This window comes from Clarias gariepinus, chromosome 16, assembly GCF_024256425.1.
Source record: "Clarias gariepinus isolate MV-2021 ecotype Netherlands chromosome 16, CGAR_prim_01v2, whole genome shotgun sequence".
Taxonomy (NCBI): Eukaryota; Metazoa; Chordata; class Actinopteri; order Siluriformes; family Clariidae; genus Clarias; species Clarias gariepinus.
In genome coordinates, this window is record NC_071115.1 from 12,333,094 (window position 1) to 12,349,581 (window position 16,488).

The 16,488-nt window shown below is 40.1% G+C and overlaps 1 protein-coding gene across 2 annotated transcripts; it reads left to right on the plus strand.

Annotated features, from left to right (window-relative positions):
- The first annotated feature begins 3,354 nt into the window (after window positions 1-3,354).
- atxn2l (ataxin 2-like) lies at window positions 3,355-15,957 on the plus strand. Of its 2 annotated transcripts, XM_053514730.1 has the most exons (24): window positions 3,355-3,670; window positions 3,886-3,992; window positions 5,055-5,094; window positions 5,917-5,973; window positions 6,183-6,254; window positions 7,245-7,419; window positions 7,520-7,641; window positions 7,976-8,067; window positions 8,323-8,544; window positions 8,680-9,044; window positions 9,128-9,211; window positions 9,327-9,458; window positions 9,610-9,678; window positions 9,771-9,832; window positions 9,952-10,319; window positions 10,690-10,759; window positions 10,874-11,023; window positions 11,199-11,262; window positions 11,732-11,889; window positions 12,010-12,142; window positions 13,350-13,459; window positions 13,574-13,756; window positions 14,666-14,861; window positions 15,445-15,957. In XM_053514730.1, the coding sequence occupies exons 1-24, from the start codon at window positions 3,650-3,652 to the stop codon at window positions 15,501-15,503; spliced, it is 3,111 nt and encodes a 1,036-aa protein (XP_053370705.1). In that variant the 5' UTR covers window positions 3,355-3,649; the 3' UTR covers window positions 15,504-15,957. The 2 variants fall into 2 exon arrangements, with proteins under 2 accessions (XP_053370705.1, XP_053370706.1); XM_053514731.1 differs by lacking the exons at window positions 3,355-3,670; window positions 3,886-3,992 and adding an exon at window positions 4,330-4,419.
- The last annotated feature ends 531 nt before the right edge of the window (window positions 15,958-16,488 follow it).

The window sequence follows — 16,488 nt, forward strand, 5'->3', positions numbered from 1 at the left end:
TGATTTGGTTTGAAAATCCTGAACCTGTCTCTTTCATCAGGAGACAATCTCTCTCGTTCTATCATCATATTTCTTATTGTTTGTCTATATCCAGTACCTGTATCAGATTCATCTAAGCAATCTGTTTTTTATGGCATCCATCTCTCTTTTTATTCTAAACAAGCCTTTTCACAAGAGTACACACACATATACATCTGCACACAGTTTGTTTCAGTGGATTAGAGGAAAAGAATGTTGTTCATTTACATAAGAATTTGTTTCTTACTGAATATGACAATGAGGAAGACCATGATAATTAATAGTAATAATTGTCTAAATAATAGTATTAATTTTATTTTTGTTGTTTTAAAAATGCATTGTTGTATGTCTTTTACTCTATGTATGCATAATATTGTTCTCCAGACTGAGTTTCACATTTTTGTGCCATTTTTTTTTGTATAGTTTGTGATCCCCCTCAGCCTAGAGACTAGTTTCTCCTTTTCCTTGCTACACCTTCCTCATATTTTAAAGGATTATTTTTCCTAATGGCACTTGACTCCCTGTGCCTTTCCGTGTCGTTTAGGCATTGTCATTTATTCTGTGCCACACAATTTTGGATTTGTCTCCTAGCTCTTTCCTCTTTTCTCCTTTACCCATAGCACCCATATGACTTCATCAGATCCTAGGTTTTTTTTTTTTGTAATCAGCGTTTTTGTTTTTATATATCTATATATTGCCCTTTCCTTGACTTCTGAACTTCTGTTTGTGCCTTCTCTCTCTCTTTCTCTCTCTCTCTCTCTGTGCTGGGACCGTGTGTTGAGGTGGACTGTGTTGTCCACTCTGTGTAATTAGTTTCAGGTACTACATTGAATTTAATAATAATAATAATAATAATAGTACATGACAATGGTGATATAAATATACTGAAACATGTTTTGGAGTCTTGTGTCTGTGTGTAACTTCAATGAAATTCATATGAAGAGGGTCTAAACTGTAAGGTTTCAATTTTTTTTTCCTAAACATAAGAAGCCATTAGGATATCATAAGGATTATTTGACTAGTTGGTTCTATGTTTACAAAAAGACTATTTGACCGTGTGGCATTTCATAGTGGAATCACAGGTCTTGCAATATATTTTAATTTCTCTGTTTCTGTATACATGATTTAAGCCATCAGCTCATAAACTGTCCTTTTTTATAGGTTGACAACATAACTCTGCCCAACATGTGTAGTCTAAAGATGTTAAATAATGTAGTCTGTTTCTTTCCTTTACATGTGTTAAATGAAAGCCAGATCATTATCGTTTTCTGAACCTGGCTAAATAAGGTCAGTAGTTTTCAAAGTTAGGTTTTTAAAATTTGTATTTTCCCCCTGATTTATACCTCAAAATTATTATTGAATTCTTTTAGTCCTTAGGCACTTTGAATTGTCCTTTGATTTGAATAGCTTTAATACAAACCTCAGTAGCTAAAAATCATATACATAATTATACAATAATAAAGCAACACTAAATACCAACTTGGACTTCATATGTTCACTCTCTCACCCTCACCTGCTAATTTTTTACACTGGTATTTTGTACTAGATAAATCTGTGTTTTTTGAATTTTAGAATTAACTAAATTTTTTATGTGTGAATACAGTCCTAGATTTACACACACACACACACACATACACACACACACACACACTTTCTCTCATACACTATGAGCAATATGGAAACACCAATTAGCTTATAATGCATGTCTTTGGGCTGTGCAAGAAAACTGGAGAAAGCTCATCCAGCACAGGGAGAACATAGACTCCATGCATGCATACTCTGGGCGTTAATCAAACCCTGGACCCTGGAGGTGCAAGGCCACAGTGTTTACCACTACATCACCATGCAGCCCTAAGAATTATACAGATTATTATTATTAAAATGACAACTCTTTGGCTTTGGTGGATCAGAGTTTCTTGCCTTCCATGTGAAAGGCCTGGGTTTAATTTCCACCCAAACCCTCAAGCCACTGGATTGCAGTGCCAGTCCCAAGCTTGGATAAAATGGGAGCGCATCAAGGAGGGGATCTGGCATAAAACCTGAGCCAAAGTTGTGTGCGGATCAAATGGTCTGCTGTGACCCCCTGGCGGGAGCAGCCGAAAGACGAACAACATAAAAATGAGAACTCTTTCTTTATTGCCATGACTAGATGCAGCACTGCCACCTTACAAATCCAGGTTAAGCCAAAGACATGCACTGTACACTGGAGTTAGTTTCCTATAATGTGCAAGTGTTTGCTTGTGTCTGGTAATAGGCTGGCAACCCATAGAGTGTGTACCCTGCTTTTTCCTCAGACTTCCTTGAGAAAGGGTTACCCTAAACATGACACAGTTTAGATAACGGACTGACATGACTAGTTTAAAGCCTTGCCTCTCTGATCTTCTTCTTTGTCTTTCAGCTGTTCCCTTTCAGGGGTCGCCACAGCGAATCATCTGCCTCCATCTAACCCTATCCTCTGCATCCTCTTCTCTCACACCAAAAAAGTTTATGTAAAATTATCACCCCAGATGGGACTTGAACCCATCTCAGATCTTATTAATAACATCAATACATAACAATAACAATATCTAAAAATTTGTTTTTCGGTGCCTCTGAGAGGGCAGTTTGTGGTCAAGTTAAGATACTGAATAGACTGTGTTTCACAAATGCAGAAAGAACCCTTGCAAAGTAAATAAACTGTGTTAAAAGGAAAAACACTGAGATAAGGCCAGGACCTGGTTGAACATCTAATCAATAACACCAGGCTGGTCACCGTTGTGCTGCATTTGAGCACTCCTCAATGCCATTCTTCTCTTTTAACCAACATGGGGGGTTACCACTCACTCTTTACCTATACCACTTTATTATGTATACAGGGTCACGGGGGGCTGGAGCCTATCCAAGAACACTCGGGACATGAGCCAGGGTACATCCTGGACAGGGTTCTAATCCATCGGAGGGCACACACATACACACTATGGGGCAATTTGGGAAAACCAATTAGCCTAATCTGCTCGTCCTTCAGCATGTGGGAGGAAAGTGGAGCACGTGGAAGAAACCCACCAAGCACAGGGAGAACATGCAAACTGCACGTACACAGACCCCGAGGCGGGAATCCAACCCGGAGCCTGGAGGTGCAAGAAGACATTAGTAACCACGAAAGGTTACCAATGTCATCAAAAATCTATCTAAAATGTCACTTTTAAACAAATAACCTTGCATAAATTTACTCTGTGATTTTAGAGACATTCGAACGCACGACACAAGTATGGCTCACGTCCATGAGCTGCCTGTAGCGCGCACGTAGTGCGTCACTGCGTCATTAATCCAGGTTGGACCAATCAAAAGAGACTTACTGAAAGCGGGTTGCCATTATGTTTAAGGCAAATCTTAAGACGTGGTACCGGCTTTTTTAAACAAAATTAAGAAATACTATTTGAAACTTTTCTTAAGCGTGCTCATGACATGTTTTCAGAATAAAGACAGAAGAAGATTCTGGGCACTTGGAAAGGAAGCTATCGAAGGTGCTGGGTATTTCTGACGCGTATTCCGAGGTTTAGCTAGCTAACTAGCTATCAAGGTTGCTAGCATACGCCAGAGAACACTGAAACGCGCCACAACGATAGTTGAGAAGCCTAGTTCGCGGATAGCGATGTCTTTCCGCCGCCAGAATGTGAGTATTTATGCCTGGAACAGTCTTTTATGTACACAAACAAAATGTAGACAAAAATCGATTCAGTTACCAAACTAGCTAGGTTAGCTTATTAGCTAGCTAGCGCGTTGTAGCTAGTTTCCATTTGCCGGTCAACCAGCATGGACATCGTAAAAATTAAATATCACGTGTAGACAATTATTATGCAAAAAATACAATTATGACATGTCTTTCAGCCACAGCCTGGACCAAGTGGCCGCAAAACGACTAACGGACCTTCTGGATCGGCCGGTATGTCACCGACAGTTCCTGGGAGTAGCACTACCAGACCAGCCCCTGGAAGGTAATCTGAACCCGGTTTACTCATCAGAGAAAATCCGAGGATTGGTATTTTATCATGAGGCCTACCGGTCAAAGGGGGTGTGTACATTACGACTATATGACGTACTGTTCGGAAGAGACCAATTGGACAATATGTTATTGAATTAGCAGAGCTATTGACCAATTGAAGATGAGCAGATATGATTGACATTCAGTCTGACCAATAATTTAACGCCGATTGTAAACCATAAACGCTCCCTTTACAGGAGGTTCGAACCAATCGAATAAGGAAACTAGCTGATTGACGTTGTAATTGACCAAAGGTTGTTCCCAGGGCGGAGACCTACGAGATCTCGGCAGGGTTTTGTTGTTGTTTTTTTGAATCCATATGACCCAAACGGTGTTTTTTCTTTCTTGAGTCGAGCAATTTAACACCGGAGACCTGGAATGTACGTTACAAAAAAGTATAAATATATGTACTTAAATGTCATGCCCAGAATGGCTCTTGATAATCCGACATATTTTAAATTGCAGCGTTCTGTCTGATCTTTATTGTTACGGTGTTATTTGCGCATGGTGGCTAAATCTAGCCTGTTAGCTGACGCATTGGGTTTGTTAACGTTAACCGGATCAGTATTAAACTCACATAGCGCTGTCGAGATATTGTTAAAAAGTGGAAATAATCGCGCGAACGTTATTCAGTTGTAAATCTTGCTTCTTAGCTGTCGCTCTTGTTTTGCTAGTGTTACTTATATTATTACACAATGCCACTGTGGCCATGTTTAAGAGCTGAAGGTCCGAGCGAGAGTACTGTATTTGAATCTATATGTGAAGTAGACTAATAACACAAAACTAATGATTAAAACGTCGGGTTATTGATGCTGATGTAAAGCTTTTAATAAGGTTAACCAAAGTGGATGGAAGGTTTAAGTTGCTTAATAATCTATTTTGATGTGTCTATTATGTGCCCTTACACAGATGTAAACACATTTTATATATAGTACTGTTCAGTACTGTTGACATTTCAAAAAAGATCCGGTCACAATTTTGTCCTGACCATTTGATTTTTATTATTATTTTTCAGGAACAGAAACTCTGTGAAGCCTCCCTCACAGTCTCCTCCTGTATGTAAACCCGATTCAAAAATGTTCTCATTTCTTATTATAGTTGTGCTTTCTTGTCCAGCATATTGCTTGTACCTGCACTGTTGCCTCTTTCACACTCAAACCCATAATATAAATGGTATATCTCTATAGGCAGTGTCACAGCTTTGCACAACTCCCGAACCTCAACATACAAATGTAATTAATTCTGGAGGCGATCCAAATTTTTCTATAAGAAATAATTTAAATGCAGATAATCTGTTTCAGCCACACACAAGTCTTAACAATATTACAAAAAAAAAAATGCATGAAAAATCACATAGCTTTTGAACATATGCCTTAGGCAACGTTGGATTTGTGGGTTGACTCTTTTAAGACAGCTTTCGCTGACTGAAAACATTCATAAAAAATTGCTTCTTTTGGCATTCCACTGACACCAACAGCAGATGTTTGGTTCATTTGTTCATTCGTTCGTATGTTGAAAATGTTTTGTGTGCCGATGCAAATTTTAATTCTTTGGGAAAAAATTAATAAGGGCGGGCATTTGTATGCAGAGGTTCCGCTGTATTTACATTTTCCAATGGCAGCATACCAGGTGGCACACATTCACATATTGGTTTTATCCCAGTAATTTGCTTTGTTAAATCTTGTTTTCATACATAACCTGCTTTATTTTTAAGAGGCATTAAGTTTCAGTATAAAAGTTAGGCCTACATGTTTGAATGAGTTGTACTATGCTGTCATTGTTATTTATTTGTTTATTTATTTTAGGTTTGTGAGTCAGTTTGTTCTTTATTTGGAGAATGTATCAAAGTGTCATGCTTCGCTTTCTTTCGCTTTTAGGTGTTTGAGGGAGTCTACAATAACTCCCGGATGCTTCATTTCCTCACAGCTGTAGTGGTGAGTTTTCTTTTGTGAACTGAGCCCATGCAGTTATCAAGTATCGCAGAACAAGTTTGATGAGTATCCAGGTTTCACCTAAGTGAATGAGAACAATTTAATTGTTTGGTGATCTCACCAATACCTGTTTATTAAAACATATAAAGACTTCTTTTTTAAAAATATATTTTTTTACAATATTTTTTTTTTTCTAATGCTTCTCCTCCTAGGGCTCTAGGTGTGACGTGCGGGTAAAGAATGGCAGTGTGTACGAGGGGATTTTTAAGACACTAAGTTCAAGAGTAAGCAAGACGCTTCTTTGTATTAAACACACCAATCAGTGGACAAGTGATTTTTATTTATTTATTTTTATTTTATTATTATTTTTTATGGTTCTATAATCAAACTTTAAAGAAACTCAGAAATAAGGTTACTCAGTGGTTTTGATTTGTGTAAGAAAATGTTTTTCTGTAGTTTAATAACAAAGGATATAAAGTGAAATAATAACCCAAGAAGATTTTATTTATTATTATTAGAGAGTGGATTCAGGTCCACTACTTACAAAGGGTGGCCAGAAGGAGCGGCTAGCGTTTTCCTCCGAGTGTGTTACTCTGCCCCTAATGGTGCGTGAGGAAGCAGTTCAAAAAGATGCGGTCGGCTGACGTGACGTGGTTCGGAGGAAACACGGGGTAGTCTTCGCCCTCCGACTGAGTGGTAGTAGTAGCCTTAATGTGGGATCCCCCTAGTGACGGGGAGGAATTGGCTACGACTAATATTGGGGAGAAAATTGGAAACCCCCTCCCTCCCAAAAAAAGAAATTGTTCTGGATCATTATTAATAGACTACTGATTTCAGACAACCCAAAGATTGGTTAGGTTTTGTACTTGTTCAGTCTTCTGTTGTTGGTTTCTCATCTATCTTGGGTCTAAAATTACCCAAAAAAATTCTAAAGGAAAAATGTCGATGCATCCAGACATTTTGGCTGCCCTGTATATACTCTCTGCATAGGATGGCATTGTAAAGGGCCATGCTCTGCGCGGCTGATAGAACATCACTCATGATTTATATTGATTTAAACTCTGTCTTATCCTTTAGTCTAAATGCCTGTTGAAAATAAACTGCCTTAACGGCACCCTTACATCAGAACATTCAGTTATAACCATTTTGTTTATTTAAATAATAATATTCCAACAGTCAAAATAATTTTGGGAAAACCTAGCCAAGCTGTTCTGTCTTTTAGTTGTGTTTTGTAATGTTATTGATTTAAACTTGATCTCGTTACTTTCACACAGTGTGAACTGGCAGTGGACGCCGTACACAAACTAAGGACTGAAGAAGGGGATGGCTGTGGAGGTGGTTCGTCCACACACCCCAGGAGAGAAGAGATCACAGACACAATGATCTTTAGCCCCAGTGACTTGATCACTATGACCTGCAGAGACGTGGATCTTAACTATGCTACTCGAGGTGTGTGCGCACAAAGGAATGCTTTTAGATCTGGCGAGTAATCTCTGTTCTAATATTGATTTGGTCTGGACTGATTGCATGAATTTTTGTTTGTTTGCAGACACCTTTACAGACTCTGCGATCAGCTCGTCCAGAGTAAACGGCGATCACAGAGAGAAGGTGCTGCAGAGGTGGGATGGTGGAGACAGCAATGGAGAGAACTTTGATCTAGAAACAGACGCAGTGAGTTAACATAACAGGCACACTGAAATGTACTACAGATGTACTCAAACTACGCTATTAGCAACATTTTAGTCAGGTTTAAGTAAAAGGAGCAATACAGCAGATCTGTTTAAAACAAGATTGTTCCTGTATTTTTTCTATGTTTATCTGTAGTATGTGGTTAAAATTATAAATTGCATCATGCTTAGATGTTAAGTTTTTTAAATGTATATAGTAGATAAGTGATCATGGTTTTATTTAAACACACTCAGAACTTTTTTTTTAAACATTTAAACTGTTAAATCTGATTTTTTATTTTTTTGTCTCTTTTCCTTTCTGTCTTTTCTCCGATTAGTCTAATGGTTGGGATGCCAGTGAGATGTTCCGCTTCAACGAAGAAACTTATGGGGTGAAGTCCACCTACGACTCAAGCCTCTCAATGTACACGTAAGTTTGCCTTACACACAAAAAGCTGGAAGATGATGTTTGCTCTTCTCTCTGTCTTATCCTTTAGTCTAAAGCTTAAATAAACAATAAGCATAATAGACCAGCGATGTTTGGGAATTGTCTGCTATTACGGTCAGTATATAGAATGGTAGTGTCTTAATCGTATAGTTTTTTTGTTTTTTTTTACACAAGGAAACTTTGTACTTTGCAACTGAATCTCAATCACTCACTTTTCCAATCTCTTTTCTTTTTCAGGGTTCCCCTGGAGCGAGGTAGCTCGGAGGGTTTCCGGCAGCGAGAGGCCCGAGCTGCACGGCTGGCCAGTGAGATTGAGGCCAGCGCGCAATATCGCCACAGAGTGGCGCTGGAGAATGATGAAGGAAGAAGCGAAGAAGATAAGTATAGTGCTGTAGTGCGTGATGGAGGGGAGAGAGAGAGGGGGAGAGACAGCCCAGGCTTCTCCAGTTCTGGGAGCCGGTCAGTATGGCATATAACTTGCCCCAAATCTTAGTTTCTCATCATTCTCTAGTTCATGATGCATGTTCGTTGTGGTTTCTGTAGTATTTCAAATACATATAAATATATTCTTCCTCCATTGTTGATTTCTCTTAGGGAGGGCAAATACATTCCCTTACCTCAAAGAGCGAGAGAACGAGAAATTGGTGCATCCAGAAGTGACCGAGAAAGAGGAGGACCTTCCTCTGCTCTTCCCAATCGAACAAACAGACCTGCCCCCTCAAGCTCGTCCCCCAGGCCGCCACTGCCCTCTGGCAGTGGTCAGCCCACACCGCCTTCTGATAGGAACAGTCCTTTGTCAATCCGAGGTGGATATTCTCCCCACCAAGCGCAGTGTAGCCCACCTGCTCAATCCCGGCCCTTAGAAGGAGGTCATGCCAGTCCTCCTGCCCCACACATGCTCCCCCATTCTCTTTCACACCCTCAGTCTCCCTCAGATTCTGCACGACCTGTTAATGGAGGTAAGGTTTTTGTCATGATTTTGTAACTAATAATTACACACATTATAAAATTCTTAAAACATAGCACTTTTTTTCTGTCATAGTGTCATCTCGGACATCCCCCAAATCTCAAAGGCCAGCACAAACCAGAAGCTTGCGTGCATCCAACTCTCACTCTTCACCTACAGGTGAAGCCACTGTTAAAATTGTATCCTGTGTAAATGAAAATCCAATATCTGCCTTATAAAGTCGGTGATCTTATTATCAACATCTCCATTTACCTTCTTCTATTTCATTCTTCAGTCTCGCATTCCCCCAAACCTGATGCACCCAACCAGGATTCCCCCCTGAGTGCTCCTACCTATCTGGACACCTCTTCAGTTACCATGGTCACCTCGAAGCCCTCTGGCCCCACCCCACTCTTCCCTGTAGATGGTGAGCAGCATTAATCCTCCACAGTCTTTTGTCAATATTATAATTCCTAGCAAAAAGTAATTTTTCCTGATTGTATGTCAAGTTTTCTCTCCTTTTCTGTGTTCTGTTCATTTATTTTCATTTTTTCTTTTTGTTCAACTTTTTGTGTCAGTGAATGAGATCTTATCCAAGGAGAGGACAGAAAGCCCTGTCAGTCCTCAAGACAGCAAGGGCAGTAAAGGTAATATTATTATTATTTTTTTTTATTAACTAGGTTACAGCATCCAATTTTTTTTAGTTTTGCCTACCTAGATGGCCTTTTTTGTTTTCCAGCTGCCTCACTTCAGCAAAGGTCACAGATAGAGGAGCTCCGCAAGTTTGGAAAAGAGTTCAGAGTGAGTGAAGTTGAACAATTCAGTTTATTTTATGTACCATCGAGTGCTTTATCAATTTCTTAAGCACTAAATGCTGATTAAAATTCAAACAAACCCCTTTTTGTCTCTCTCTTTCTCAGCTTCACTCAAGCTCCACACCCTCGAGCCCTAACACTTCAGTGACCCACAGCGAACCTGCTCAGACAAGCCCAACCCAAAGCACGCAGACGGACTCAACTCTCTCCACAGATCCCAAAACTGTCTCACCTACAACTCCGACACAGGAGCTTCCATCAGATGAGGCAGGCAGGGAAACGAGTGCTGAAGGTCCAGCTGCGGTGACCCCACCGTCTGTCACACCCACAGGCACACCTTCTGCCACACCTGATGGTGTTTCTCATCAAACTGGTACAGATGGACAAGCAGCAGTGCCACCCCAGCCTGCGAGGACACCAGGCAGGGAAGACGGCCGCTCAGAGGCCACGGACAGAGTGGAGGGTGTGACTGAGTGAGTAGAAGGATGGAGATGGCTGCGAAAGACTGTTTTATATATTTGTCTGTTGTTAAACATTGGCCCTGTTTAACTGTCACCTACCAAATGTGGGTGGGTTAAGTAATTGGGAGTAAAAGCTTGTTTCTAAAACATGAACCTATCACCTCGTGTTGTTTTTTCCATTGTTTTGGTTACACTGAGCAGAAGCCTTGTAAAGCTTCTTTTTACACTGAAAAAAAAAGCTTTTATAGAAGTGTTAAATAGCCTTAATCAAACGTTAAATCTCTACATATAACTCCTGTTTTTAGATGCATGTTGACATGACTTTTTCCACATCCTTTTATTTAACACAGTGTTTAACACTGTTTTCTTTTGTCCAATACAGTCAAGTGAAGAAGTCCACACTAAACCCTAATGCCAAAGAGTTTAACCCTGCCAAGGCTCCTCTCACTATGGTGAGTGCTCTGGCCTTCAGCTTTTTTTATTTTTCGCCCGTCATGCACCCACTTGGGCAACCTTTCACATAGATGTGCATGTACGTGTCATCTTGACCTGTGTTTGGTGTTTAGGTAAAGCCTTCTGCGACCCCCACTACTCCACGGCCCACACCTCCAAGCCCCTCTGTGGTGCTCCAGCCTCCCACAGGACAAGGACCTATCTACACCCCCCCTCAGTACCTGAACTACGTCTCAATACCTTTACAGGGCCACTCTGTGCAGGTACACACACACACACACACACACACACACACACACATACAGACTGGTTTTCTGTGCTTGCAGCTAGCTAAATCTGTTTGTGTAACTTGTTCTTATCAGACAGTAAGAGGCATTATGAGGAAGTATTGTAGAACGAGTGAAAAGTAATGTTTTTTGTGTGATCTGTCTTTGCCAGGCCCCTCAGATGTACCAGTATGCTGTGTCCACCGTGAGCCAAGGAAAGTACCCCAGAGCTAAAGGTATTTTTGGGACCTAATTTCCTGAACACTAAACTTGTTTAATATGTTGCTCTTTATTAAGCAGATTTTGCAGTAAAGCTTTTTATTTGTCTTTAAAATGTTTGTCCACCAGTTCATTAAAAACTATACAAATAACTTGTTTGTTACATGATCGTGTTTAGTTCTCAGTATGCATATGGCCGGTTTGGCCTGTAGCTGCAGAATAAAATATTGCACCAGAAGAGAAAACTTGTTAACTCAAAATCTATTTAATTAAAGCGCAAGGGCAGTTTTTACATACCGTTAGTAAACCTGCTTGACCTAATAATATGTAAACTAAACTCTTGGAACAAACACAATTGCTTATTTACAAGCAAAGTGCGTTTTATTAGTGCAGCTGCCTGTACAGTAGATACAAACCCCAGATTCAGGTCACACTTGCACATATGAAAACGCCCAAGCTCTAATGTCTTATCTCTGTCGTGATCAGGCTCAGTTGTTGCCCCCCGTCCGGACCACAACTCGTCGGGAGCTCCTATGCTCCAGGCGGCATCAGCAGCAGGTCCTCCTCTTGTGGCCTCTCCTTATCCCCAGTCTTACCTGCAATATAGCCAGGTCATCCCTGCCATGCCACACTATCCGGGACAGGTAAACTTAATATTTTAAAGTTTGATGTCGTACAAAACACTTATTTACATTTCATAAAACTGCCCCAAACTTGTTAATTCCTAAAACTGATAAAACACCCCTCTCTTATGTTTTTGTTAGCCGGTGTATTCCATGCTGCAAAGTGGAGCGCGGATGCTGAGTTCAGGGGGACACCCTCAGACGCTTGGACATCCTGGTCCTCAATACCCTGGCCAGACCGAGGGACCCCCAGGAGCCCAGCAGGGCATGTATGGTATGTCCCACAAAATTGTCACACATTGCAGAACAAATGTTCATAAAACTGTGCATACACTTCTGTGTGTGTGTGTGTGTGTGTGTGTGTTTTGGTCTGGAAAATCATTATTTATCAAACACCTGTATACACTGTGTAATATAATGAACTCCAGCACGTTCTGCGTTGTTCAGCTTGTGCGTTCTAGCTAGTTTAGCATTTCATAAAAATGTACAATGCTGAGGCAGTCGTGCATGAGGATCAGAAACATCTTTTTTTAATGTTGACTTAATTCTGGTGGCACAGTGGCTTAGTGGTTAGCACTGCGTTAGTGGTTACACCTCCAGGGTCTGGGTTTGATTCCCACCTCGGGTTTGTGTGCATGTTCTCCCTGTGCTTGGTGAGTTTTTGCCTACAGTCCAAATACATGCAGATTAAGGCATGAACTGGTGTTCCCAAATTGTCTATAGCGTGTGAATGAGTTGTGCGAGTGTGTGTCTTTCGATGGTTTTGCACCCTGTCCAGGGTAGAGACAGGGTTGCACCAGGCCTTTCAGTCACCCTGTAGCCAGGATAAAGCAGTATGGATGGTGAGCGAGTGAGTAATTTAATGTTTTTGCAAAGCTAAAATTCTTTAAAAAAATTTCCTACTTGCACACTAAACACCCTGGTGTGACCGGACATATCGACCTCAGTCAATTATTAACCAAATGGGTGACGAGGTAGGGAAAAAATATGTCAGAAATTGATGGGATTTAACATTAAATCTAATAGCTAATATCCTGTAGTTTCTCACCCTATACCATTATTTGGTCTCTGGTCATGTGTTAAGTCAAATTTGTGTGGTTGAATTTAGCAAGGGATTTCTCATTATTCAGCCTGATCGTAATCATCTATGGCAGATTTGATTGCCAGCAAACTTTTGCATAGTGGAAGTGCAAGAGCTCTGTAGCTGATTATGGTGAAACATCAGTTATATATTTACATTAAATATTTCATAAAATCTTCCAAAATATTAATATACTTTTTTTTTTAACTATATGGATTCAGTGTGTTAATAAAAAAAACTTGGCTCATACAACCTGCTGTTTCTGCTCTCATTTAAAAACAATTTACATTCTGTGAAACAAAGCTAAAATGTGCTATTTTGCTTATTGCTTTGTGGAATTGTGAAATATCAGTTAAATTGAATGTGTAGAATTCTCATCAAAATATCTTTTTGTTTGCAGCCCCTCAGTCATTCCCCCATCACTCGGGCTCCATGCATCCTCCGCAGCCCTCCACCACTCCCACCGGCAACCAGCCACCCCCTCAGCACCCCGCCCCTAGCCCAGGCCAGGTATTGCCCCTACTTTTCTTTTAGAAATGTTTGTTATTGATTAATAATTAGTTTGGTTACTTAACTGGTCTGATTAATATTTTTAAATTAACTTGTGTGTGTGTGTGTCTTTAGTCTGGTCAATCAGGTCCACAACCGCAGGCTTTGTATCATTCAGCTCCCCTGTCAGCTCCCACCCCCCCTAACCTGCCGCCAGGCCACAGTTCTCCCCAGGCCTCATACCCCATCCAGGGCTACAGCCTGCCAGGACATCAGCCTCTACCCCACCCCTACACGTCCATTGGGCAGCTCACACAGGTACTGCATGTTCTCTCACACACCACACACACACACACACACTCACTCACTCAAGCACTAGGGAGTTAGAAAAGGGTGTTCCTAACTTTTACAAAGGCATTTTGCATGGTTTTCCTGTAAAAGAGGAAATTCATCACCACACCGGTTTGGTTTGGACTTTAAGGCGTCAGCGCTGAAAGAGTCTAATTTATATTTCTAAAAGAAACAATATAATTATTGCACTAAGAGACATCAAGGTTTCTAATGATTTGTCAGCATATATTCAGTTGAAGTTTTAAAATGTCATAAGATTGTTGTTAGAAATCAGAAAATGACCATAACATGACTTAAAACTGAAACCTTTCACAGAGACAGTGAAGTAGATAAAATGGTATTAGGCTCTTTAAAAACATCCACAATTTGTTTATAAAATGTTAAATGTTTTGACTCTAAATGGAGCACCTCAAGCACCAGCACTAAGTAGGTGGAGGGACAGCTGTGCCCTGGTGCCAAGATAGATAAAGTTTCAGCTGTTAGAAAAATAGTCTGCAGTAAGAAATACAGCTTGTTTTTAAGTAATTGCAAAGCCCTTCCTTCTTAAAATATTTAAAGCAGGAGTCAGAGTGCAAACACCAGTGGCTTCTTTTAAATACACCAAGTAATCCAAACAGAAAACATGATTTCAGTTATACATTTTCATGTGAATTAGCTGGTAGAGTTGGTGTAAAAATACAATGGGAACATTGACACTGTAATTCATGCTGTACTGTCTGGTGGAAAAGCTTGATTAGTAGCTGCATGAAGGTTCTCAAATAAGGTCTGAGCGATGTTATTAAATTCCACATAACTTTTGTCATAGCATTATAGAGCGAGAGTTTGTCATTATTAGTGACTCAGTGAGTGATGTATTTACTTCCTTCTTTCCCTCAGGCTCATGTCCCAGGGGCACTGTCAGGCCCTCATCACTCTGGGGGTCACGGGCCTCCTCCGATGATGCTGCTTCATGCTGCTCCTCCCCCTCAGCAGGGCCCAGGTTCTGGACCTGGCCCCCAACACCCTGCACATGCACCCCCTCCACCCCAGCAAGGAACTCATCAGCACTACACCTACATCGGGCACCCTCAAGGTGAGGCTTCAGCACCGAGACACTGTGTCCGAACAGAATAATACAGCAGTATTGTTTCCCTTCTTTATTATGATATATAGATCTTCTAAATTAATTTAGTGCACACATTAGTATATGCACTGTTACCTGTAGATATAAAGTTTTGACAATAGTTTTAGTTCTTGGTTCAGATGTAAAGGAAAGTTTGTTTTTTTTTTTTGTTTTTTTTTGGGTGACCGCTGTTTGCAAAGCATAGACAACCCATAGGGATCACTATCTATAGGCGTCATCAGTCTTTTTTTTTTTTTTTCGCAACTCCTCCTAAACCATGGGATTTTGACCTGCTATCCGTGACTCCTCCTTAACCACTTATACGAATTTGACCAAACCTGGATTTTTTCCCCTTTTTTTTTTCTTCCAGAAAGTGAAGATGTGCACTTTCTTTTATATATAAAATCTTATACCATTGAATGTGCTGTAACAGTAGCACTCTAACAAGGAGGTTTAGTAACACTTGCACTGTGATACCAAATATCGCCACACGGTGGCACTTCCTTTTTCTGGTAGACCACAGCTGAGTATGTTTGCTTGTTTGTTTTTCCAGCTGTGCAGGTGCAGCCCCACCCTCCCCAACAGCTGCCCTTCCACCCTCCTGGAAACTGATTGAGAATTCAGGCTTCGTCTCTCCCTGACCTTTGGAGTGAGAATTCCTCTTGCTGATTCTGGACCAGGCCCATCTACACACTAACACAATCACACACACACAAATACACGCAGACACACACACACACACACACACACTGCTTTCCCTTTGCTCCAGAAACAGACATTTTTTGTTTTTATTCTTATCCATTGGAAGGACTTTCCTTTTTTTGTTGAAAGGACGAGCGGACAGTGTGTATCCATAATGGAGGGAATGTGTGAATGAGTGAGAATGACCAAGTGAGCATGATGGAATGGAACAAAAGAATGAGATGTTTTATAAAAGAATAGCAAGATTTCTCCCCTCCTCCTCAACCCCTAATTAAATAAATAATAAAATGACTAAAAAAAGGAAAAAAAAAATAAAATACAAAAAATAAACAAAATTTCAAACTCTAAACCATGGTGGTGTCATGTTGGGTTTTGTTTGTTCAGATTAAAAAATAAATTGTTAAAAGAAAAATGACAAATTAGTAAATAAATTTAAACTAATACACTTATGTGCATCTGTGAGCTGATGTACGAAAATAAAAAATATTGTTTGGTTTGTTCAGCTGTGGTAGTGTTTAAACCACAGGATGAGATGTGGTGAAACAGCTGCATGTACCCTGTTTAGGATGGGGTTGTACATTTAGATTTTATAGTTTTTCTTAGGTAATTATTTATGCAAATATTTTATTAAGGCCACAATGTTTTATTAACGCTCCAATATTAATATCACATGGTTAAACTATTTTTACTTTTTTCTTTCTCCAAAAAAGTTTGAGGGAAAAAAACCAGAGGAAACTTTAAATATTATACAATATCCTATAGGAGTGCCAATAATTCTGTAATGAGTGCATTTGTTGAGCGAGAGAGAGAGCAAATAAAATCAAGACCATATTCGCAGTATATATTATATAACTATGTGCAAGTTTACTATTGCCAACAGGGGGTGCAGGAGAGA